At 41.7% G+C, this 24,004-nt stretch overlaps 1 protein-coding gene across 7 annotated transcripts in view; it reads left to right on the top strand.

Annotated features, from left to right (window-relative positions):
• Nucleotides 1–24,004, top strand: part of LOC126470658 (nuclear factor 1 X-type) — a 597,492-nt gene that overhangs the window by 465,664 nt on the left and 107,824 nt on the right. For 5 of the 7 annotated variants that reach the window (XM_050098642.1, XM_050098644.1, XM_050098646.1 and 2 more), the window contains one exon: nucleotides 21,561–21,656. The exons of the other annotated variants lie outside the window; for them this stretch is intronic. In XM_050098642.1, coding sequence (XP_049954599.1) covers nucleotides 21,561–21,656 — 96 coding nt within the window. The remainder of the gene's footprint in view (nucleotides 1–21,560; nucleotides 21,657–24,004) is intronic. 7 annotated transcript variants of the gene reach the window in all.

The raw sequence follows: 24,004 nt of genomic DNA on the forward strand, positions 1-24,004 counted from the left end.
CCAGCAAGATCTCCGGATCTGTCCCCCATTGAGCATGTTTGGGACTGGATGAAGCGTCGTCTCACGCGGTCTGCACGTCCAGCACGAACGCTGGTCCAACTAAGGCGCCAGGTGGAAATGGCATGGCAAGCCGTTCCACAGGGCTACACCCAGCATCTCTACGATCGTCTCCATGGGAGAATAGCAGCCTGCATTGCTTCGAAAGGTGGATATACACTGTACTAGTGCCGACATTGTGCATGCTCTGTTGCCTGTGTCTATGTGCCTGTGGTTCTGTCAGTGTGATCATGTGATGTATCTGACCCCAGGAATGTGTCAATAAAGTTTCCCCTTCCTGGGACAATGAATTCACGGTGTTCTTATTTCAATTTCCAGGAGTGTATTTCAAAATAAAAACAGTCATGGTTGCAAAATTATTTAATGTCAATGCCGCGTTTCACCCTTTTGGGGCATCGTCAGAATGCCTACAAATACAAGAAACCAATCAATTAATAACAGACAGAGGAAGGGGCATGGTCCTATCTTGCACGACTACGCAGATAAAATGAACTTAAAGTAATAGAAACTTGCGTAAAAGTAGCTGGATATGAAATCCATTCGTCATATAGCCATATAAAATGGGAAATGGACGCAATAGTAACTGGATATATTATCTATCCGTCATAAAAACACATAAAATGCAGGTGGATACAGTTAAAAGAAAAGAAAACCGATAGGATATCATCACGAAGGTACAGAAAGGTGGCGGACAAATTTCATGCATATATCGCATGTAACCTTGAACGCACCAGCTGACACCGCGATAGTACTACAAAATAGGGCCACGCTTGCAAAAAATAAAGACGATATGAGCCGCACGCAGCACAATCCCTTTTGGCGTGCATATAAATACTACTGTGACAGAACGAGATGCAAACATCGCGTTTAGTGTAGCGAGAGGTGCCCAGGCGGCGTGCATGACCGTTGTAGGGCACATGTACGAAATATAAAAACTACGTAAACATATTAAATTAATATACATATAAGCATACCTTGAGGACCACAAGAAACCAAAAGCACGTTAAGGGACACCTGTATAAAACAAAAAATTATTTAAAATGATGACCAAAAATAGCAGATCAAAATATGTTATTTATTTATTTAGCGTATGGCTAATACAAAAATGGTTCAAATGGCTCTGAGCACTATGGGACTTAGCAGCTATGGTCATCAGTCCCCTAGAACTTAGAACTACTTAAACATAACTAACCTAAGGACATCACACAACACCCAGTCATCACGAGGCAGAGAAAATCCCTGACCCCGCCGGGAATCGAACCCGGGAACTCGGGCGCGGGAAGCGAGAACGCTACCGCACGACCACGAGCTGCGGACTATGGCTAATACAGACATATCATGAAATTACATATACATATGTACATATAGACACACAAGAAACTTAAGTTTGTCTTTACAACAGTCCTTCAATCCAGCGCACTGCATCTGGAGTTTCTAGCAGGAAGTCCTCTTTGGCGCCGTGATAGGCTCGAATCCTGCATTCACTGACAATGTGGTGAACAGTCTGGTATGGAGCCCCGCAGTCACAAGCTGGATCAGGCAGCTTCTTCCACTTAAAGAGACCATCCCTGCATCGCCCATGGCTGGTACGGATTCTGTTGAGAGTAGACCAGGTCTTGCGTGGTAAGTCGAATCCACTTGGAAGTTTAGCACCTGAGAAGATGTTATGCAGATGCACATCTGTCACTGCTTCCCACCGACCTTTCCATTCTTCAAGAGGTTCGAAATTCTTAGCAACCATGTCAGCAGCATCGCACAGAGTTGGATGACGTGATTTAAAAGTGGCGATTTAAAAGTGGCAGGTCGCTATGCACGGGTAGGTTAGAATTCCTGGAGATCTTGTGGAATTCTCTCATAAGGGCAGTACATCTGCGTAGATCAGGAGGCATTATACCAGTTAACAGTGGAAGCCAATAAACTTGAGTAGATCTGATTGTGCCAGATATTATGCGCATTGTCGTATTCAGCTGGGTATCAACAAGCCTTGTGTGATGACTATTCATCCAAACAGGTGCACAATACTCAGCACTTGAGTATACCAAGCCCAGAGCTGAAGTTCGCAGGGTGGTTGCTGAAGATCCCCATGTAGTTCCGCATAGCTTATGGAGGATGTTGTTTCGAGCCCTCAGCTTTTGAGCTAAGTTAAGAAGGTGTTGTTTGAAGTATAGTGTACGATCCAGAATGACACCAAGATATTTTGGGTTCCAATTGTGACGAAGAATTCTGCCTCTGAAACTTACTTCCAGTTTTACATTCGCCAACTGGTTATTTAGATGGAAGCAACACACTTGTGTTTTACTCACACTGGGTTGGAGTCTCCAGATTTTGAAGTAATTGTCTAATGCAGACAGGTCATTGGCTAAAATCTCTTCTGTTGTCATCATTTCCTGGTGTTTGACGGCTAGAGCCAGGTCATGGGCATAGCAGTATTTTCTGGACGAAGTGTCAGGTAGATAGGATAGATATAGGTTGAACAGTAAGGGTGAGAGAACTGATCCTTGAGGCAATCCGTTGTTCAGATTCCTCTCCTTACTTATGTTGCTTCCAGTGATTACCTGGAACTTCCGAAATCTTAGCATGCTGTTAATCAGTCGAGCCATTGTTCTGCAGGGTACGATGCGGAGAAATTTGTAGATAAGGCCTTCCCTCCACACAGTGTCGAAGGCGGCAGTTAGATCAACAAATGCCACAGATGTTTTCTGCTTCATTTGGTATCCTGACTCTATGAAGGATGTGAGAGACAATACTTGGTCGCAGCAGCTGCGCCCTGGTCTGAAGCCTGCCTGATCAACTGGAACGTTCTCTAAGATAGCGCTACTTATTCTGTTATATATTAGCCTTTCAAAAAGCTTGTAGCAGCAGCTGAGTAGGGAAATGGGTCGATAGTTTTCTACCTTGTTGCTGGGTTTGCCAGGTTTCAGAACAGATATTATCTTCACCTTTTTAAACTCAGATGGAAGTTGACCAGTCAGCAGGATGTCAGTGAAGAATTCTGCCAGCCATTTCTTAGCTTTTCCTCCCATATGGATCAGGAATTCTGGATGGATAGCATCGAATCCAGGTGCCTTAAGAGGTTTGAGGTCCTTCAGTCCAGAGTCAATGTCTGAAACTGTGAAGGGATGGGTATACTCAGATGAGGGAGATGCCTTCTTTTTCAGGTCACGAAGCTGTCGTCTGATATGTCTTGTATGTTTCTTGTCAGGAGGTACTCTTGAGGTAGTAATGATGTGGGAAGCAATTTGGTCTGGTGTTACTTCGGAATTTTTTCTGCATGCTGGTGCACTTCCTCCCAGTTTTCTCAGAAGACTCCATGCTTTCCTTCTCGAGTGGGTAAAGTCCATAGTTTTGACTGTTTCTGCCTATTTCTGCCTCCGAGACATGCCCAAGCTGGACAATAGTTCCGTGGCTATCTCTGGGTCACCACTTTGCTGGAAGTATTGGTACAGTGTTTCACTTTCCTCATTCCATCCTGGAACGTATTCTTTTCGGTATCCTCTTGGCATACACTTTTTAGCTGTTGCTGTTACTGCACCAATGAAGCGTTGATAGTTATTATGTGATGGAGTTATCCATCGAATGGTCTTATCCATTTCCGTTGAAAACTTCATCCAGTGGGCTTTCTGGAAATTCCATCGAGCATGCGGAGTTGATCGTATGACTGGAACAGTGCAGCCAATTTGTATTATTACGGGTCTGTGTTGGCTGTGAGGAAAGGCATCTATCAATTTCCTTGTGGTGTTGATGGGAAAGCCAGTTTCGTTGCAGCTAACAAAGTATAAGTCAGAATTTGAATCCTTGTCCGAAGCAGCTGACCTGAAAGTGTCTTGATCTTTGGCATCAAACACTAGATGAAGATTATTCTCTTCGATCCATTCTGCAAGCATGCTCCCATTTTCATCATTTTGAGAGTACTTCCAAAGTTCATGGCGACTATTGAAGTCTCCTATGTAAATTGCAGGATGTTCTGCTGTGTGTAGGACAAAATCGGGCCATGTTGTTTTGGGTGGTTTGTAAACATTTGTAATAGTAATGCCGTGCAACTGTATGACAACTGTATGTATATCTGCCTCCACACTTACAGAAATCAGTGAAGCTTTGTTTATGTTGTTACGGACATACGTAGCAATTCCATACACCTCGTGGTAAGTTACACCAAGTGCAGAATATCCAGGAATTCGACCTCGGCTTCGGAATATTTCTTCGCTGGAAACACGAGTTTCTTGAATGGCGACGACATCGATATTGTTGTCCAGCAAAAATTTTGACAGGTAGTCACACTTTGCCCTGCTAATGCTTTCGATATTCCGTTGAAGGAGTCTGATAGTTGGTCCAACGTTTCTTGTTAATGAGCTCTGAAAAGAACTGTTTCTGCTATTTAGTTGATATGTCATTGCCAGGAGATCCTATGGATAGTCTGGCTGCCTGTAATCACTGTTGCTCAATTAGCACCACCCAGCAGGCACGTGTAGGGTATTTTAAGGTTAAACCTACGGACGTGAGCAACGCTACCTCCCAATACGTTATTAAAACTGTCATACAGAGTAAAATAGCTTAATTTTGGAGTGCTTGCACAGCGTGTGCATATAAAACCAACAACCCAAACATCAAGACATCAGGAGCAGGGGCAGTCGTAAGCATTGCAAACTACTGACAGAGACCTATTCCTAGTCATAGAATAAAAATATAAGTTGCAGAATATAAAAAAGGCAAAGTCACCTTCGATAAAATAAGGTCATTAAAGAGTCCCCCTGCGGAGTATAACCGCCCCCCCCCCCCCCATCCGCTAACTTCATACGCAACAAAACAAGTTAAAAATTAGGCTGTCGACAAGATGAAAGGTATCACTGTGGCAACATTCCAAACTCTCGAAGCATTGTATATAATCTACTTGGTTTCTGCTAAGCAGTTGATCATTCAGCAACTTGTCTTTATCGACATAGAGATGTTTAGCGATTTCCAACTCCTCGAGTAGATTCAACTTTTTCCCCTTCTGCAGTATTCTCACGTTCTCTAGTGTGGCAGACTGATGCCTGCTTGATTTAAAATGTTCGGCAAACGCAGAATTCTGTTCAACCCAACCTTTCTTCGTTAGCACGTGCTCGCTGAACTTGGTCTTAAACGTCCAACGGTCTGGGCTAAATACGACATTCCACATTCCACAATCACTACACTCCAATTTATATACCCTACCCTTCTTACTTATCCTTATAGGGGCTTTCTTTGTGAATGTAATTATGCTGAAGCTTATTACCAGTAGTAAAAAATGGAAATGTCGTGTGGCTAGGGCCTCCCGCCGGGTAGACCGTTCGCCTGGTGCAGGTCTTTCGATTTGACGCCACTTCGGCGACCTGCGCGTCGATGGGGATGAAATGATAATGATTAGGACAACACAACACCCAGTCCCTGAGCGGAGAAAATATCCGACCCAGCCGGGAATCGAACCCGGGCCCTTAGGATTGACAGTCTGTCACGCTGACCATTCAGCTACCGGGGCGGACATTACCAGTAGTGAAAACAACACGCATATCTTGGCTCTTAGAAAGCTTAGCCAAATCATAAGAAAGGTTCCCCATGGACGGGATCTTCACAAATTTGGACCTTGAAAACAGCGAGACGGATAGACCTCTGTGTTCAACCACTGACGTTTTTTGTTTATATAAAAGTAGCTTATCGACAATTGCAGGACTGTAGGCATTATTTACAACGATGAATTTCAAATTCGCTAACTCTTTATCTATGAAGGACTGGCTGAGCAGTGCACCACAGATTTGAAAAATCTCAACTTATACTGATGATGGTGGCAAGAGAAAGCATATAGAATGCTGGTCGTGCATTTACGGTAGATCTCAAAATATATTAAAATACGAAATTAAAGTAAAAAATAGAAAAGCAGAAGAAATGCGAGTAGTACAAATTTAATTATGCATATAAAATTTCATCTATAGATTTTGACAAGTGAGTTTGCGAATATCAAAATATGTGACATAAATGGCCATATCTTTTGACTGCATGGACTTAGAAGTTTAAATTTTTTACACCGCCAAAGGACTGTAAGCCTTAGTATTTGGTATTATTTCCAGTTTGATAACTCTACCCGTATGTGAGAAAAGGGATATTAACAGACGGACAGAAAGGCGAATAACAAATGGCAAAAAATATTTTCGTGTGATATAATTACAGATTAACAATTTTCGGATTTTTGTCGTTTACTTTTACTGTGAAACGTTGCTTCTTGCCAAATTTTATGATTCTGGCTCATTAGGAGGTACCTTATAGGTTTTCATGTTTGACTTTGCGAGTATCAAAATATGTGATCTAAATGGCCATATCTTTTCATTACATTGACTTAGAATATTAATGTTTTTACACCACCAAGGGACTGTAAACATTAGCATCTGACATAAATGTCAACTTGATATCTATCCTTCCCTAAGAAAAGGGGATCTTAACAGACGGACAACAAAATGATCTTATAAGGGTTCCGTTTTTACCGATCGAGGTACAGAAGCCTAAAAAGGGACGAACAATAAAAAGATCAGGTTCTACTTTAAAATTGTGTTGTTGTATCAAAATAATTCTTTTTGACAACGTTGATCCCGTGTAGGACGACGTCCGCTGTACTTACGATTTGACATATTTATTTTGTTTAACTGTGTGGCCAGATGCCCTTCATATCGCCGCAGCCATCATTTCCTAAGAGTGCGACGTCATGTGCACCACTTGTGAGCGTATCGTGTGGACTTTGTTTTGTATGTGATCGTAATTTAACTGTCTGCGTATTGTATTTTCTTTGTTGGAAATTGCAGACCAGCCCAGCATTTAGCTATACGAGCGTCGGAAACCGCCTAAAACCCACAGTCAGTCTAGCCTGTGCGCCGATTCAATCTCTCTCGTAAGCTGGCGCGCTTCGTGTTACGCTACACGAGCGGGTCTCGTATCAAAGAGCTTAACTGATTAAAATGGGTTAGGAACGATAAGGAAATACAAAGGAAAATTCGTCATCTGTCAGAGTCTATATACTCTGAAATGGTCTCAGAGCATGGCGCTGTTCCATCTCTACTCCACCCATCACCTACACTTAATAACTATCAACAGTCGTTTCAGTATCAGTAAATCTACAGTCCCCATTGCGCAGAACTTCCTCCTCTGTCTAGAAGGCCGACAGTGCCTCTAGATCCTCCTATCCTCGTCCACTAACCATTGTTACAGCTACAAACTAAAGGAAAACTGGTCAACCATTTCGCGAAAATTACGTCTCAACTTAGGTGCGACCTGTTTCTAAATTCTGAGTCCTCTTGACAGCGCTTTAGGTCCTCTGCACGATGGTGATGAGGGATGGAGCACCCTGTAGAAGAGGCAGATAAGAGACAGATGGCATATTCGACCTCCAACACGCCCAGAAGCGAATGAATAGCCTCGATGGTTTCCACAATGGACTAATCCCCTTACGTGAAATGTGTTCGCAGTTGTACAACCGTCAGCTGTACGATGGAATGACGACAATGAAAATTTGTGCCGGACTGGGACTCGAACCCGGATTTCCCGCTTATAGTGAGCGGTCTCCTTACCATTAGGCTGTTCGAGTACGACTCGCGGTCAGACCCAAATTTCCGTATGTTGTCAACCATGTATCTACAACCTGCACTCGTACACTCTTTACGTCTATTCCCTTACAGGGGAGACATTTTCCATTATACAGCTCATAGTTGTCCATAATCGCAACTGCGAATACATTTCATGTATTTCAAAATGGCTGTAGTCGCCGCAGTGCCTGTTCCTGGGGCATACATGCATATCCGAAGGAACATTACATCGTACTTCTGAACAACACAGGCACCTCAATATCGTATCGTAATCCCGTTACACCTCACTACAAAAAATGAGTTCAATGTCCAGGGAAGAAACTTGTCCAGCCTCTGTCGTTGACTCGTCAATGAACCTCACGCTTCCTGTTTTTCAGTCGACCTAATCTCTTCACTCGATCAGGCTATCATTTCAAAAGCTATTTTCCCCTTTATTGCATGACGTCTGGCGCACATAGAGGTAATTACAAACGGAGCTTAATCCGAAATGGACAAGGACAAGAGATATAAAGAACCATTGTCTTCCTGAAGCAACCATCCCAGTATTTACTATAGCGATATAGAGAAACCTATACCAAGATGGTTATGTTAACTTCTATATGTAAAAGTAAGCCAGTACAGTGCACCATTCTCTCTTAGTACTGCTTTAGGTGAAGAGCAAGAATGCGTCGTGCGAGAGATGTAGCAGCATGATCCTGTGCAGTCTCTTTGCAACACCGCCAACGCAGGAGACGCATCCAAGCACTGACGGAAGACACCAGTCAGGGATGCTGGAATTGTCTAATCCTAACGATCTGTGACGGCAGGAAGACTCTACTAGGACCAGTACTGGCATTGCTACCGACAATGACTAGACTAAGCATCAGAAGGGCTTACAATCAGATGGCTCAACGAAACAAGTGATTATATGACTGCAAAAACACTCTCTTACTGAATATCGTGTCACACATTTTTGTTTCATTACTAAAATATCCTTGCTATATAATCCTTACAGAACAGGGGTACATGCTCTTCGAGTGTTATATCGAAACATATTCTCGCTTAACATAAAAAAGAATTCTGGGTGTGATGCCGTATTATATTGTAAAATAATTGCCACCGAATAAATCTGACAGTTCAGCCACGGTTGCAGAGGCCTTTCTATGCGTACTTTGTTGTCCACAGTCCATTGTATTTCGTCATAACTCCTCTGACATTACTTCACAACTTTAGTGGTCTCCTGTGGTGGACCGAGAGGGGCTTTGCTATTGTCTATTGCCTCTTACAGTATGTGCTGTGACGAAACGTCATGCTCCATAGAGGAGGCATGACGAAACGCAATGGACCCTGGACAAAAAAATGACACCAGTAGCTGTATAGAAAGTCCACTTTCAACCATGGCCAAAACGTGGCTTTTATTCACTGACAGTTATTCTGCAATATGATACGACGTCATTCGTAGAAATCTTTTATGTTAACTTAATCTGGCCGCACGAGCCCACGCAATTATATTATCGCTTCATTAATAGAGTATTTCTGCTATGCAATTTGTGCCAAAGGGAAATACACGTTCGAGCTTTCGAGAATTTTGTCTTCGATTACTGGAGTATTTATTATGATAGCGAGAAATATTTTCTTATTGACTGCTTCCACAAAACTTTCTGCTTCATGGTGATTAAGCGTTTGTTGCGGACCGCGGACGCCATCGACATCATTCAGACCTCCCGAAAAAATTTGACGCGGGAAGATTGAGCAGCTGTTCTTAGTGTAGTGAACTTTTTAGGATTTTTGTTCGTTCGAAACGGAATTGGCAAATAATCCAGAAAGATCGTTAAGCTGATCCTTTGGCATCCCACCCAGTGCCATTAGCAGTGCTTACCGTCTTCCGGAGTACCGGGCTTCACTAATATTGGTTTCTACGGTTTCTTCTAATCACTTCAGGAGGCTGTCGGGATGGTTCCTCGAAAACGCCACAGCCCCTTTCTTGCCACATCGTATTCTATGAAACAGTTGATCTGACGAAACAGAGGAGACGTTAACTCTGGCCTTCCCCAGTTGTACCTTATACGCCAGTTAAAGTGGATTAGCACTGTTTAATATGTATAGTAAAGTATAGACAATAGTTAACCAAGAGTGTGAAAATGTTGTCAGCCAAAACCGATGTGGTGATTTATAAACATATATTCAGTTTTCAGCTGCTCGTCAAATAGTAATATAACGCAATTAGTTCGTATTTTGTCTCTTTGTTAGCGTTTATCCCGTCGTACGGGTTGGCTTCTCTCACGAATTGGCAAAGTTTTTTCTACGAGTATTTTGATTTTGTGGCCGGATACACTTCCTGTCGCCAACACTCAGTTCGTATTTAATGTAACTAAAGTCGATCGAAAGACTTCAGATATACAGCGTACAGACTATAACTGCTTGCAACGTACCACACTGTCGTAGTGGAAGTCGGAACGAACAGTTTGAAGGAGAACAATGTGATGTAACACATTTGTCTATAAGCCGGAAACAACCTGAGATCGACTTTCAAGAGCCATCTAACATACAGCGCATGCGCGCCGCGCAAGGTTTTGAATATCCTGTCGCCCTATTACGCCATCGGCTAAGTAGATGAGATTTTTGGATTTTTGTATCTCCTTAACATTAGCAATTTAAACGTTCCCGTGAGGTTGATCAGGGGAAAAGAATTTTGTCAACAGTATGCAGAAACTAATTACGTTTGCCATTCGATCTAATCTTAACCCACACAAGCACAGCAGTATCGTAGTAAAAAGGCTAGAAAAATAATACGATTCAGTTGTTAATTTTACGCCGTTACAATTCACAAGATTTTGAGATAAGATTTACACAAAAAAGTCAGTTTTACAATTTGTAAGTGAAAGAACAAGATGTGTTTAATATCCGAGGACGATTTTAGCGAGAAAAAGAAAGGAACTTTAAACAGTTTAGACCAAATAAGCCGCTGACATAAGAGTGCTGTAGGATACTTAAAATCTCGCGCAGTGTAGCTTAGGTAGCCTTTGTACACCAATTTTAGGCTGTTTCCCAATTTGACAGACCATAAGTGTCCTGTATCAAACCGCTCGTCTCGACTCTCCCTACATTAGTTTGGTACGTTGTAACCTGTAGGGTGACGCAGCTAAGACAGGCCACAGCAAATATGTCCACAACGAATATATACCGGCTGATTCAGTTGACCCTATCTACGGGTATTGTGCAACCCACAACGCCTTCAAATACCACGGGCACTATTTTCAGTCTTTCGCTTGCTATGTGCAAACTGTTGGTCCTACAGCAAAAATGTACGGGGACTTTTTGTAGGGAATTTAATGCAGTCGAATTATGTATTAGGATACGTTTTCGCTAGAGGCTGTAGTTTTCGAATTATTCAAGAAAAACGTACAAAAGTGACCTTCAAACAGTTTTTCTTGAGTAACTTGAAAACTGTGGCCTCCACCGATAGCATATCCCAGTACAAAATTCAGCTACACAAAATTTCCTATAAAAAGGCCCCGTTAATTTTTTCTGTAGGACTAATAGTTTGCATAGTGTGAGCGAGAGAATACGAAAATCTCGCTTGTGGTAGGGGCTGAATAACCCTGTATATTTAGCAACTGTTTTCACTAGCAAAGCGACCGCACATACTCGTCACCACAGATATTGTCCAAATTTATGACGTATACAGGGATTTGCCATAAATGAAAGTGACAGATGTGGGAGTTTCAGATGGCAAAGCGTTTAGAAAAAATAGTATTTTTGGCGCGGGTCGGTCAAGTCATGGGTCATTTATATCAGCGTAGCACCCACGTAGAGGTAGGCTCAGTGGAAAGAGTACAGAACGGTAACACGAAGGTCGTAGGGTCGAGTCTGTAGACGCATTTTTTATTTTCAATTTTTATTTTACTTATACTGTAAATAAACCGAAATAGTGCTCAGTGTATTGTATTTATTATCATTTTCATTAAAGGCATTATTTGTAATTCCGCGTTTTTCTTTGCCTTTCCTTTTCATTTTGTGAAAATATTAATAAGTACAATGTATTGAGCATTATTTTGGTTTATTTGCAGTGCAAGTAACGTAAAAATTGAAAATAAAATTTCCGCCTAGGAACTCGACCCCACGATCTGTCGCATTATCGTTCTTCGTTTCCACGGCGCCAACCACTACCTGGAAATTGCGCTAACAAAGGTGGCTCATATCTTTCCCGACTCGCGCCAAAAATGCTATTTCTTTTAAATCCTTTGGCAATCTGGAGTCCCCGCATCTGTGATTTTCATATCTGTCCAAGCCCTGCGTGCACCACAACTTTGGACGAAATCGGCGATGACGAGTTGTAAGTTATTGAGGACAACATGGGGAATTTTCTGATGGACACTAGTAATTTTTCAGGTTTGTATCTGCCGAATTATGACACCGAATTCCCTTTTTTATGGGACTATATTTTTTCTATAACTTTGGAAAGAGCCTTCAAAGGTTATTTCAGTGACATAAAATGTGTGGAACTTGATCACATTGTAACAAGATAAAAGTACATCAAATTACTGTCCCACGTTCAGGAGAACAGACCTCTTAAACGTCTACCCTGCTGTAAGTAAACATACACTGAAACGTCAGAGAACTGGTATAGGCATACTTATTCAAATACAGAGATATGTAAACAGGCAGGATACGACGCTGCCGTCGGCAACGTCTATATAAGACAACAAGTATCTACCGCAGTTGTTAGATTGGTTACTGCTGTTACAATGGCAGGTCATCAAGATTTAAGTGAATCTGAACGTGGTGTTATAGTCGGCGCACGAGCGATGGGACACAGCATCTCCGAGGTAGCGATGAAGCGGGAATTTCCCCGTACGACCATTTCACGAGAGTACCGTGAATATCAGGAATCCGGTAAAACATCAAATCTCCAACGCTGCGGCCAGAAAAAGATCCTGCAAGAACGGGACCAACGACGACTGAAAAGAATCGTTCAACGTGACAGAAATGCAACGCTCCCGCAAATTGCTGCAGATTTCAATGCTAGGCCATCAAAAAGTGTCAGCGTGTGAACCATTCAACGAAACATCGTCGATATGGGCTTTCGGAGCCGATGCCCACCTCGTGTACCCTTGGTGACTGCACGACACAAAGCTTTACGCCTCGCTTGGGCCCGTCAGCATCGACAATGGACTGTTGATGATTGGAAACACGTTGCCTGGTTGGACGAGTCTCGTTTCAAATCGTATCGAGCGGATGGACATGTACGGTTATGGAGGCAACCTCATGAATCCATGGACCCTGCATGTCAGCAGGGGACTGTTCGAGCTGGTGGAGGCTCTGTAATGTTGTGGGGAGTGCGCAGTTGAAGTGATATAGGACCTCTGATACGTCTAGGTAGGACTCTGACAAGTGACACGTACGTAAGCATACTGCCTGATCATCTCCATTCGTTCATGTCCATTGTGCATTCCGATAGGCTTGGGAAATTCCAGCAGGACAATGCCGTGACACCCCACACGCCCAGAATTGCTGCAGCGTGGCTCCAGGAACACACTTCTGAATTTAAACACTTCCGCAGGCCACCAAACTCCCCAGACATGAACATTATTGAGCATATCTAGAATGCCTTCCAACGTGCTGTTCAGAAGAGATCTCCACCCCATCGTACTCTTACAGATTTATGGACAGCCCTGCAGGATTCATGGTGTCAATTCCCTCCAGCACTACTTCAGACATTAATCGAGTACATTGCCACGTAGTGTTGCGGCACTTCTGCATGCTGGCGTGGGCCCTATACGATATTAGGCAGGTGTATAAGTTTCTTTGGCTGTTCAGTGTGTAAATCAGGTACGGTTCGTGAGTTTATCAGTCCACTTGAAGCCAATAAGTCTGTACCGTACCGTTGTAACGATCAGACCATTAACTCGTGATGCTATTGAGACTTTCGTATTACATACGACGGTCTAAAAAATCGGTATGGTTTTCGTTTATAGTGAATGTCGTCAAACTGTTAGAGCAACAGTGTGGTTGTATCCTGGTTGTATCCTGATTGTATCAAGTAATTAATAATTTTATGTGACTCAATGGCTCTGTGCAGTTATTTCAGTTGGACGCTGCTCCGACGACTTGCGCGTACTTCATTTATCCCAGTAATCCAACTGGCAAAAGGCGACCTACCGTTTAACGTGGAATCCGAAACACGGCGGCTTCTCACGTCGTTGATAAGTGCATGCTAGATTAAAAGTGGAGAGAGAATTCTCGTCGTTCGAACTGGATTCGATACCCCACCCTCTCGCTTTACAGGCATGTACTTTACTACCAGGCCATCAGCCTCGGCGCTGCCAAGGGAAACATGGGACGATAAACAGTTCAGACAAGAAGAGAAGAGAAGCTTCTTAAATGTAGCGCTACAAAATAATGCTTAAGATTAAATGAGTGGATAGTGAGGTAGTGAATCGCATTAGAATGAAAAATAATTTATGGCACAACTTGACGAAAATCGGATATCGGTTGATAGAAAACATCGTGATGTCTCAAGGAATGGTCAGTTTGGTGAGGAAGGTAAGTATGTGTGTGTGAGTGTGAGGGAAGTAAAAATCGTTGAGGGAGACCAACGCTTGACTACAATGAGCAACTTCATATTGTTGTGTGTTGCTGTAGTCATACAGATGTGAAGAGGCTTACAAACAATAGAAAAACTTGTAGAATTACATCAGTTCAGTCTTCGAACTGTAGACCTCAACATCATTTGAGCCAGGCGGAGACATTTTCCCCGTGCGTATGGTACGGTTCACCCGATTATCAGCTCAGAGTGCTATTCTACCGCAGTGCGACAGAGATGTACACGAGAAGAAGGTATACAATGAAACTACGCAAGTATTTCAGCAACTGGGCGCCTGAGCTGTGGATTACTTGAAGAGGTATTTGAATCGGAGCGTTCGCTAACAGCCAGCTTACTGTGCGGGGTTGGCCGTGTATATATTTAGACTGTGCACTACGACATCGTCAGTTGACCGCCACATGCTTCGACTCAGTTGTACGGAGAAATGCCACACTTCGCAATGCTGCCCCGCGGGTCTTTCATTGCGGACGGCTAAGTGTCGTTACCTCCTTTCTTTTCTCTCTGACAGCGCCAATTACAGACAGCGCGGACCCCCTATCGTACGATATGCCACATTTACACATTACCGTGCACCGACATTGACATAAATTTAGCACTGTGATTAAACAACTTCACCCGTTTAATAATAGCAAACAACAGTTGAGAGTGGAATGATAAATTTTTCGCAGATTAAAAAATCCTTTTGTTAAAAGTTGCACATTAATTATTCTCGATCTTCCACAGCCCACCTTATTACCACTCATATTCATGTTCATCTGTTCGTTAGAGGTTAACATAAAATGGATTTTTTTGTTCTGTACGTCAATACATCATTTAGCTATAACATGTTTCAACGTAAATAATTGTATCACGCACATTACACTTATTATACTTCTCGCGTTGCCATCTTTTTCTGTACCCTTATAGCTACAAAAATACCTAGCAAGAATGTAAGGCAGTGAATTCGTCTTTGCTGTCTCACTTAGAGTACAGGCGACAAACCTGCAACATTCGAAAATAATCTGGATTCTGAGAGTTTAGAAATTAATAGATAATAGAAAAGAGTCCTTTGGAGAAAAGAGAACGACCTGTATGAATTTCAAGACCTCAGGTGGAAAACCAGTCCTAAGCAAAGAAGGGAAAGCAAAAAATTTGAAGGAGTATAAGGGGATGTACTTGAGGGCAATATTATGGAAATGGAAGAGGACGTAGATGAAGATGAAATACTGCGTGAAGAATTTGACAGAGCATTGAAAGACCTTAATCGAAACAAGGACCCGGGAGTCGATAACATGCCGTTAGAACTACTGATAGCCTTGAGAGAGCCAACCATGATAAAACTCTTCTATCTGGTGAGAAGGACGTATGAGACAGGCGAAATGCCCTCAGACTTAAAGAAGAATATAATAATTCTAACTCCCAAGAAAGCACGTGTTGACTGCTGTGAAAATTACCGAACTGTCAATTTAATAAGTCATGGTTGCAAAATACTAACACAAATTCTTTACAAAAGAATGGAAAAACTGGTAGAAGCTGACCTCGGGGAAGATCACTTTAGATTCCAAAGAAATGTAGGAACACACGAGGCAAACTAACGTTTTTAGCGTTTGTAGAGTCAGAGAAAGCGTTTGACAATGTTGACTGCAATACTCTCTTTCAAATTCTGAAGCTAGCAGGGGTAAAATACAGGGAGCGAAAGGCTATTTACAATTTGTACAGAAACCAAATGACAGTTACAAGAATCTAGGGGCATGAAAGGGAAGCAGTAGTTGAGAAGGTAGTGAGACAGCGTTGTAGCCTATTCCCGATGTTATTCATTATATACACTGAAAAAGCAGTAAAGGAAACCAATGAAAAATTTGTAGTAGGAATTAACGTTCGGGGGAAGAAATAAAACTTTGAGGTTTGCCGATGACATTGTAATTCTGTCAGTGGCGATGGTCGAAGTAGAGAGGATATAAAATGTAGACTGGCAATAGCAAGAACAGCGTTTATGAAGAAAAGAAATTTGTTAACATCGAGTATAGATTTATGTGTCAGGATGTCTTTTCTGAAAGTATTTGTATGGAGTTTAGCCATGTATGGAAGTGTAGTATGGACGATAAACAGTTTAAACAAGAAGAGAAGAGAAGCTTTTGAAATAAGGTGCGACAGAAGAATGCTGAAGATTAGATGAATCGATCACGTGACTAATAAGGAGATCCTCAACAGAATTGGGGAGAAAAGAAATCTGTGTCACAACACGTCTAGAAGAAGGACTCGGTTGGTAGAACACATTCTGAGACATCAAGGGATCACCAATTTAGTACTGGAGGGAAGCGTGGGGCGTAAAAATTGTAGAGGGAGACCAAGAGATGTATACAGTAATCAGATTCAGAAGGTTGTAGGTTGAAGCAGTTACTCGAAGATTAAGAGACATGCACAGGATAGAGTAGCACAGAGAGCTGCATCAAACCAGTCTTCGGACTGAGGACAACAACAATAACAATAGATATTTTTCTCAGTTTGAATTAGAAATAGGTTGGTTGCTTCTACTATATAAATTTTATCTAATTAATTTTTTTAAAAAATTCCACACAGTACATTCTTCATATTGCTCACTTTCGTAATTACACTTCAAGAATCTCACATTGCTCCATATTTTGACAAATAAAATAGTCTATCTAGTTCAGTTCCGTTTATGCTCTCACACATATCTGCTGTAAACACATTCACTGATGCTGTTTCTCTCTGGAATAAATTTCAATGAGGGTGACGTAATTCGTCCAATGTACATGAACTAAAATTAAGAACTTGAAGTAAAAAATTATTACGTTTCTTTCCATGTGCCAAAATTGTGGCTAAATTCCTCCTGTGATCGTTCGTAATAAACTGGCGTCCTTTTTTGTCCACAAAGACGTATCGTAGATGTGAACAATATCTCAAAATCAGTCTAGTATCAAATTCATCAAGAAAACTCATAAGAGCACTTTACCGAAGAATGGAAAGGAAAACCAAAAGGAGGTTAGCAGAAGACCAGTGTGGTGTTAGGTAAGCAGGTGGACTCGATAAGAAGTTGTAACCATGTAGGTAATAACAGAGAAAAGGTTTAGGAAACACAGGTAAACGTGCATTGCGTTCGTAGATTTAGAGAAGGCCTTTGATATTGTGGAATGGAACAAACTGTTAGGTATTGTGATATCAACTATAGGGATAAAAGACATTGTCTTTATTGTTGAGTATTGTTCATCCATCTGGGATGCTTACCAGGTAGGACTGATAGAAGAGATGAGAAGATCTAATGAAGAGCGGCAGGTTTCGGCGCAGAATCGTTGAGTCGATACGAGAGTGCTACAGAGATGCTCCAACAGCTACAGTGGCAGACGTTACAAGAGAGGCACTGTGCATCACGGAGTGGTTTACAATTGAAATTTCGAGGGAGCAGTTTCCAGGACGAGTTGGACAACATATTATTTCCTCCTACACACATCTCACGAAATAACCACGATGAGAAAAATTGAGAAATTAGAGTTAATACAGGGGCTTGCCGACAATCAGTCTACCCACGCTCCATTCGCTAGTGGAACAGGTTCAGATGGTTCAAATGGCTCTGAGCACTATCTATCTATGGTCATCAGTCCCCTAGAACTTAGAACTACTTAAAACTAACTAACCTAAGGACATCACACAACACCCAGCCATCACGAGGCAGAGAAAATCCCTGACCCCGCCGGGAATCGAACCCGGGAACCCGGGCGTGGGAAGCGAGAACGCTACCGCACGACCACGAGCTGCGGGCAGTGGAACAGGCAAGGAGGATCAGTTAGTGGTATCAGAAGTACCTTGGTTTGCGGAGTAAGATCTAGGTGTAGATGCGAAGCTGGCTCGAGGCGTCAGCACTAACTAAATTACAAAAGAGACAGAAACCAGAAAGGTGTAAGCAGGGTTGCTCATTGTCATCACTCATGTTTAAATTGCACAGTGAGGAAAGCAAAGTGCTATTTTCATGTGGGAGTGAGTTTTCGCGGACAGCATATGAGCATGAATTAACAGCAGACGCTCAAAGCCAAGTTATTGAGTCTGATGCTTAATGTAACGGAGTGAGTGCTACTTAATTGCTATAATACTGATTTTTTCTGTCTAGCGAGTGGGACAGATAAGGAACAGGTAGGCAAAAAGACATAGGAGAGATAATTGCACGAAACAAAATTGGTTTCTGTAAAGAGCAAAAACGGCTACTATAACTCTTGGTACCAGAGGAAGAACCATCAAAAGTTGTATTTGGAGCACACTGTGAATGGGTGCGAAGCGTGTACATTGGGGAAGAAAGAAATTAGATGATAGCAACCTTTGAAATGTGGTGTTACAGAAGTCGATATAGGATGGTTTGTCACATATTACGACGTGAGTTGTTAATGAAAACTTTGGTTAGGAAAGAAGCACAGATTCAGACATAGACATGAATATACAGGTTGGTCAGAAACAGTCTGAAAAGCTGGTAGGGGCGTTGCAGGATAGGTTGTGCTGATAAATAATTACTCAGAAAAAAATTCTGTATGTTGTACCGTTCCCGAGTTAGTTAGTACTGAAGATAGCCAGTCAGACCGGAGAGCAAGCAAATTCAAGCGCCCCGCCAGAGACGGTGTCGCCTAGCATGATCCCCGTTCGGTTTCCTAAAACCGTAAAGAGAATAATACAAAAGATGGACATAGGGTGGTGGTAAGTAACTGACCAGAGCCAAAGACTGAGTAGTCTTTTGAATTGTCATCTACGCTATCAGAACAAATGACACTAATTTTATCTGGCAGGCCTATTGAATTTGTGCGCGCAACGGCCTGCTTGGCTAACTTCAATGCTAATTAACTCGGAAATGGCGAAACGTACCGAATTTTTTTCTTAACAATTGTGTCTCACCACAACCTACCCTGAAACACCCTTACAAGCTTTTCAGACTGTTTTTGACCACCCTGTAGATGTACATCTGCGATGAATTTGGTTGCAGCAGTTACGTTGAGCGTCCGGCCATCCTGATTTACGTTTTCCGTGATTTCCCTAAATCACTCGAGGCAAATGCCGGGATGGTTCCTTTCAAAGGGCACGGCCGACGTCCTTCCCCGTCCTTCCCTCATCCGATGAGACCGATGACCTCGCTGTCTTGTCTCCTTCCCCAAAAACAACATCAATCAGTTATGTTGAAATGGAGATTATAAGCAACAAGCGGCAGGAATGGATAACCCCTTAGGGCGAATGACCGAAACATCAACAGAAACACGTCACTACACTCCAGTAATCAGTTCTGAATTTCTTGTAAGTTGGCTGACTGATATGCCATTTCAAAGTATGTACTAACATCATCAGCTGGGTGTTAATATCCAAAATCAAACTCATACATGTTTTGTTCGCTGCATGACATATAGTTTTTTAGTTGAGAATGCCTTGGGTATTTTTCAGGCCACACGAGAATATCATTTACAGTTTGTAGCTTTGCCATGTCCGTATCAGTGACTACAAGATCCCGCGCAACCTTCAGTTGATAGACACTTATTGCAATCACCGAGTGCAATTTCATAGTCAGATACAGTTACGCATAATACAGAACTGTTGAGCAGTGGTACTGATGACTCAGGCATAATCTCTGCTTCGGTTTCTCTTTCTAACATAACGTAGTAAGGCACTCGGTCTCTTGCAGTAGGACGCTGGTCGTACACAGCAACTAGAGTAACACAAATCTGCCTAGTATAGACCTTAAAAAGCGATTAAGTTAACTGTAGATTTATAAATAATAAAACATTCAAGACGTATGACAATATTCACTGATAGACCTCAATAAGTAAGCTAGGTTCAAAATTGGACAGGAATTTTTTCCTTCGTCAAGTATGAGCATAGACCCGTGTAATTATTTAGTGTACATCACTGTATGTAGAGTGTAGAGCTGTTATTGATGCGGAGAGAGAAGAGGGGAAGTGGGTTGAACAGAGCCTCAAGAAAAGGCGAAGAGTCTTGGAAACTGACTCTAAACGACGGCGCAGATCTGGCGATCAAGAACTGTACACCACCATATCTCATCTCCTTTCAGCCATATTCTGATCAAAAAATTCTTTCATCGTCTGGGTTAGTACCTATCTCCTGCAATTCAATACCTGACCGCACGAGCGTCTGTTAGCAACAGTGGCTACCGAGTCAAGTTTGGAAGGAGTTTTTGTTGTTGTAACCTTTATTTGTGTGGTTTTTTATATTAATCCCTATTTTGCTAAGAATCCTTCAGCTGAACAACCGATGCTTATCGCCAGAAACTTATGGTGTAGATACACGGCTACAAATAGCCATTGAACACAGGTGTACTGATGGATGACTTCCTTCTTGCTATTCACTACGTGATGTAGAATCGCTTCCTGATGTTCACTACCACTGACACACATATTTCATGGCGCCAGATAGTATTTCGCCTGACGATGCTTGGAGGGTATGGTGTCAATCCGTTGGAATAATACTCTTCGTTGTTTCTCTTTTTCATCATCTTAAGCTGTCTCTAGCTCAACCGGGCCTGTTCGCAACAGTTCCTGCAATAGAAGCATATGATGACTTGTCTGCACATTATCATTAGAAGTGGAAATTTCTGGATCATGCATAGTCCTCTCACACAAGGTGCCATTTACACGAATTCCTCACTTCTCTCAGCCACGACTGGAAAGTATAACGATTGCTGATGGTTGGTGGTTAGTTTACAGCGTCGAACGACTTATTTCCAAGCAGAAAACTGTTGTTAGCTCTTATGTATTTGCAGACGCGGTCCCAGCAAGTACGAAGTCCCTTATGGCGCAAGGATTAAATAAGACCAAGTATCAATTCCAAATACCATTAAAACTCTCTCCGCAAGGTTTTCCCATTTCAAATTCGACTGAACTTCTTGAACAGTGTTTCTGTATTTTATTCCGAAATATCCTAATTTATAAGAAAATTTTAATCAAATAACTTTCCTAATTTATCGAACTGAGCCCTTTTAAACTAAAGAATTGCTTACTTAGTCATCACATCACATTAAGGCTGTATCTGGTGCATCAAATATGTCGTTTTATCCATCATATGAGAAGATAACTGAAACATAAGTTTCTTTATGCTATCGACGGCAGACCTGTCGTAGCACAGTAATTTTTATTTTGGTTACCATGTTATTTTGGAAGGTTCCTTGTCATTTGCAAAGCCAATAATTTTTGAATTTTTCTTTCTGTTTTCTTCCGGTGGTAGAAAAGAATCTGATCAATTATTTTAAGCACTTTGTTCGCTTATAAGTAGAAACCATGGGCGAAGGCTTTTATTTTTAGTCAGGCTTGAAATTTTCATTTTTGCGAAGTCCATATTTTTATTGTGCTTTGCAGGCTACACTCACAACCCATACAACGGAGTCGTATGCAACGACACGATTTTAGCCACTGGAGTCTTCTCATCCAAAGAACTGTGGAGTCTTTCCAAAGGTATGTACCCACGAAGAGAATAGTAAGCCATACAGTGCGAATACCATAACTTCTCTTATTGTTGCACAATTAGGAGAATGTGCATGATCACCAATGTCACTTCACGACACTGAACTGGTTTAGCGGCAGTTGTAGAAAAAGGAAATTTTGTAGTGTCTATAGTTTAAAGAATGTTTCTTTCCTAATTCTAAATACAAACAATACTTCACCTTTAATGCGTAGAATTGTACGAAACGTGGAGACATTAAAAAAAAATTCTCCCCGGCTAGCACTGATGCACTTTACATCCGTTCACGGTGATAAATCTTCCTTTCTTGCCCTACTGAATACCGAACGATTTTCAGTCATTGCAGATTGACCATTCCGTTACTCTGAGACTGAATACAGTTGAAATTTCATAACTGACACTTAAATCAGTTACATTACTATCAACATCATGTGTACTACGAGAAACTTCACCTGTATAATCTGTGGTTACTACCGCTAATGGATTTGATGGATTTATTAACAAATTTTTGGGATTCATTAATGAGATTTTTAACCACATTTCTTTGGCGATATGTAAGCTTAAAGCGTTGCGCCCCAGCTTGCGAGAAAGCGAGAGGACCCAGACACTGAACGAATCCACACCCCGGTAGCTGAGGTGGTCTAGTCGACAACGAGATCATTAGAGACGGAGCACAAGCTCGAATTAGGGAAGGATAGGGAACGAAATCGGCCGTGCCCTTTCGAAGGAACCATTCCAGTATTTTCCTGAAGCGATTTAGGGAAATCACGGAAAACCTAAATCAGGATGGCCGGACGCGGGTTTGAACCGTCGTCCTCCCGAATGCGAGTCCAGTGTGCTAACCACTGCGCCACCTCGTTCGGTTCCCGTAGTTGAGGCACGCTGTCAGTTTCTCATACACACCTCAGCCTCAGAAGCATAACACAAAATATTACACTACGAAAACGCAGCGAAAAAATCTAAATCACTCGCAAATGCACAGCTGTCACTCTCATCTCAGGGTAAATAGTTGCGTAAACACAGGAATTGCAGCTACGTCTAGGACAGTAAAAATCATCTTTGTTTTGGTTGATGATTTAGATTTCGTATTATCTTTCCTATGCTAACATTTCAAGTCGTCTGAAAGGGAAATATAATATCAGAAGAGTAATCTTCTTACTAACATGTAACTCTTCTTAACGGATGCGGCCATAGTCACACTACCTAACAGGTTTCTTTCTGTGGGCATAGAACATCGTCACCACTGTTTATTCACACATTCACTTTCTTACTTTATAGAATGTTAATAATAACTCAAAAGACACACAGGAACATTTTGATCGAGTTACCCTTTGTATGAGAGCATTACATCGATCGTCTTTACATCTACTCAAAACCGAAAACGGAAACTTTCTTGGAACTATCGAATTGCATGACCCTGTCTATTCACCACTGAAATTATCTTCAGTCTGTTATCTCAAGTCTTGAAAGATTCACCATTGCGATGGCATAATGGGAGTTTTCTGTGATACGAGAAGTGTCTTAAGGTCCTCTTACTATTGAGCGCACATCTTTACTGAGACTGGTAGAAATTTCTAATCCACGCTTTATGTTCGTATATCCTTAAATATGTGTGATTATTCAAATAAATGTTTCAGGAGATATTCGAATCTTTACGTCGAAACCTGCAACGGCCTCCACTGCGTCTAGGTTTTCCTATACCAGATATCTCTCCACATAGCATGACTTAATTCACTTAACATGAGGAAACGGTGACCCGCCATGTTTAGTTATCAATAACGATGTTAATACTTACGTAAAAATACCGCGGCACCTTTCTTCGCTATGAGGGAATTTGTAAGCTGTAGTAAATCTTTGAGTTTTTCGGTAGCAGTCTTGTGTGGATCGCCGTATTCTTTTTATTTACGGTTTTTTAATTTAATTTAATTTGATTTTTTCTCAGACTCCACGCTGTCTGTCTTTTGGATGCATGGCTTACACGACTTTTTAACAATGTCAGAACGTTTTATAACTGTGTCCCATCCCTCGCACTAATCAGTAGTGAGCTTGCATGATTGTGAAGATTAATCTTATTTGCTTACCAACTTGTATTAATCGCGTAGATATCTTACTCTTGTGTACTGTTTTCTGGCTTACTGTGCGAAAACATTTCGATTTATGAAGTAAACGAATGTCTAGTGACGTATTTGGTTGCTTCCAGTGTCTGATATTTTTACAGAGTTATATATTGGCGAAAATCGTAAGAGTGTATAGAATTTTAAATTTTAGTCCTTTTTAGATTTTCAGTTTCATTCTATTTCTTACAACCATCCTTTTCTATTTTGTGTTAACCTGTGTTCTT

This window comes from Schistocerca serialis, chromosome 3, assembly GCF_023864345.2.
Source record: "Schistocerca serialis cubense isolate TAMUIC-IGC-003099 chromosome 3, iqSchSeri2.2, whole genome shotgun sequence".
Classification (NCBI taxonomy): domain Eukaryota; kingdom Metazoa; phylum Arthropoda; class Insecta; order Orthoptera; family Acrididae; genus Schistocerca; species Schistocerca serialis.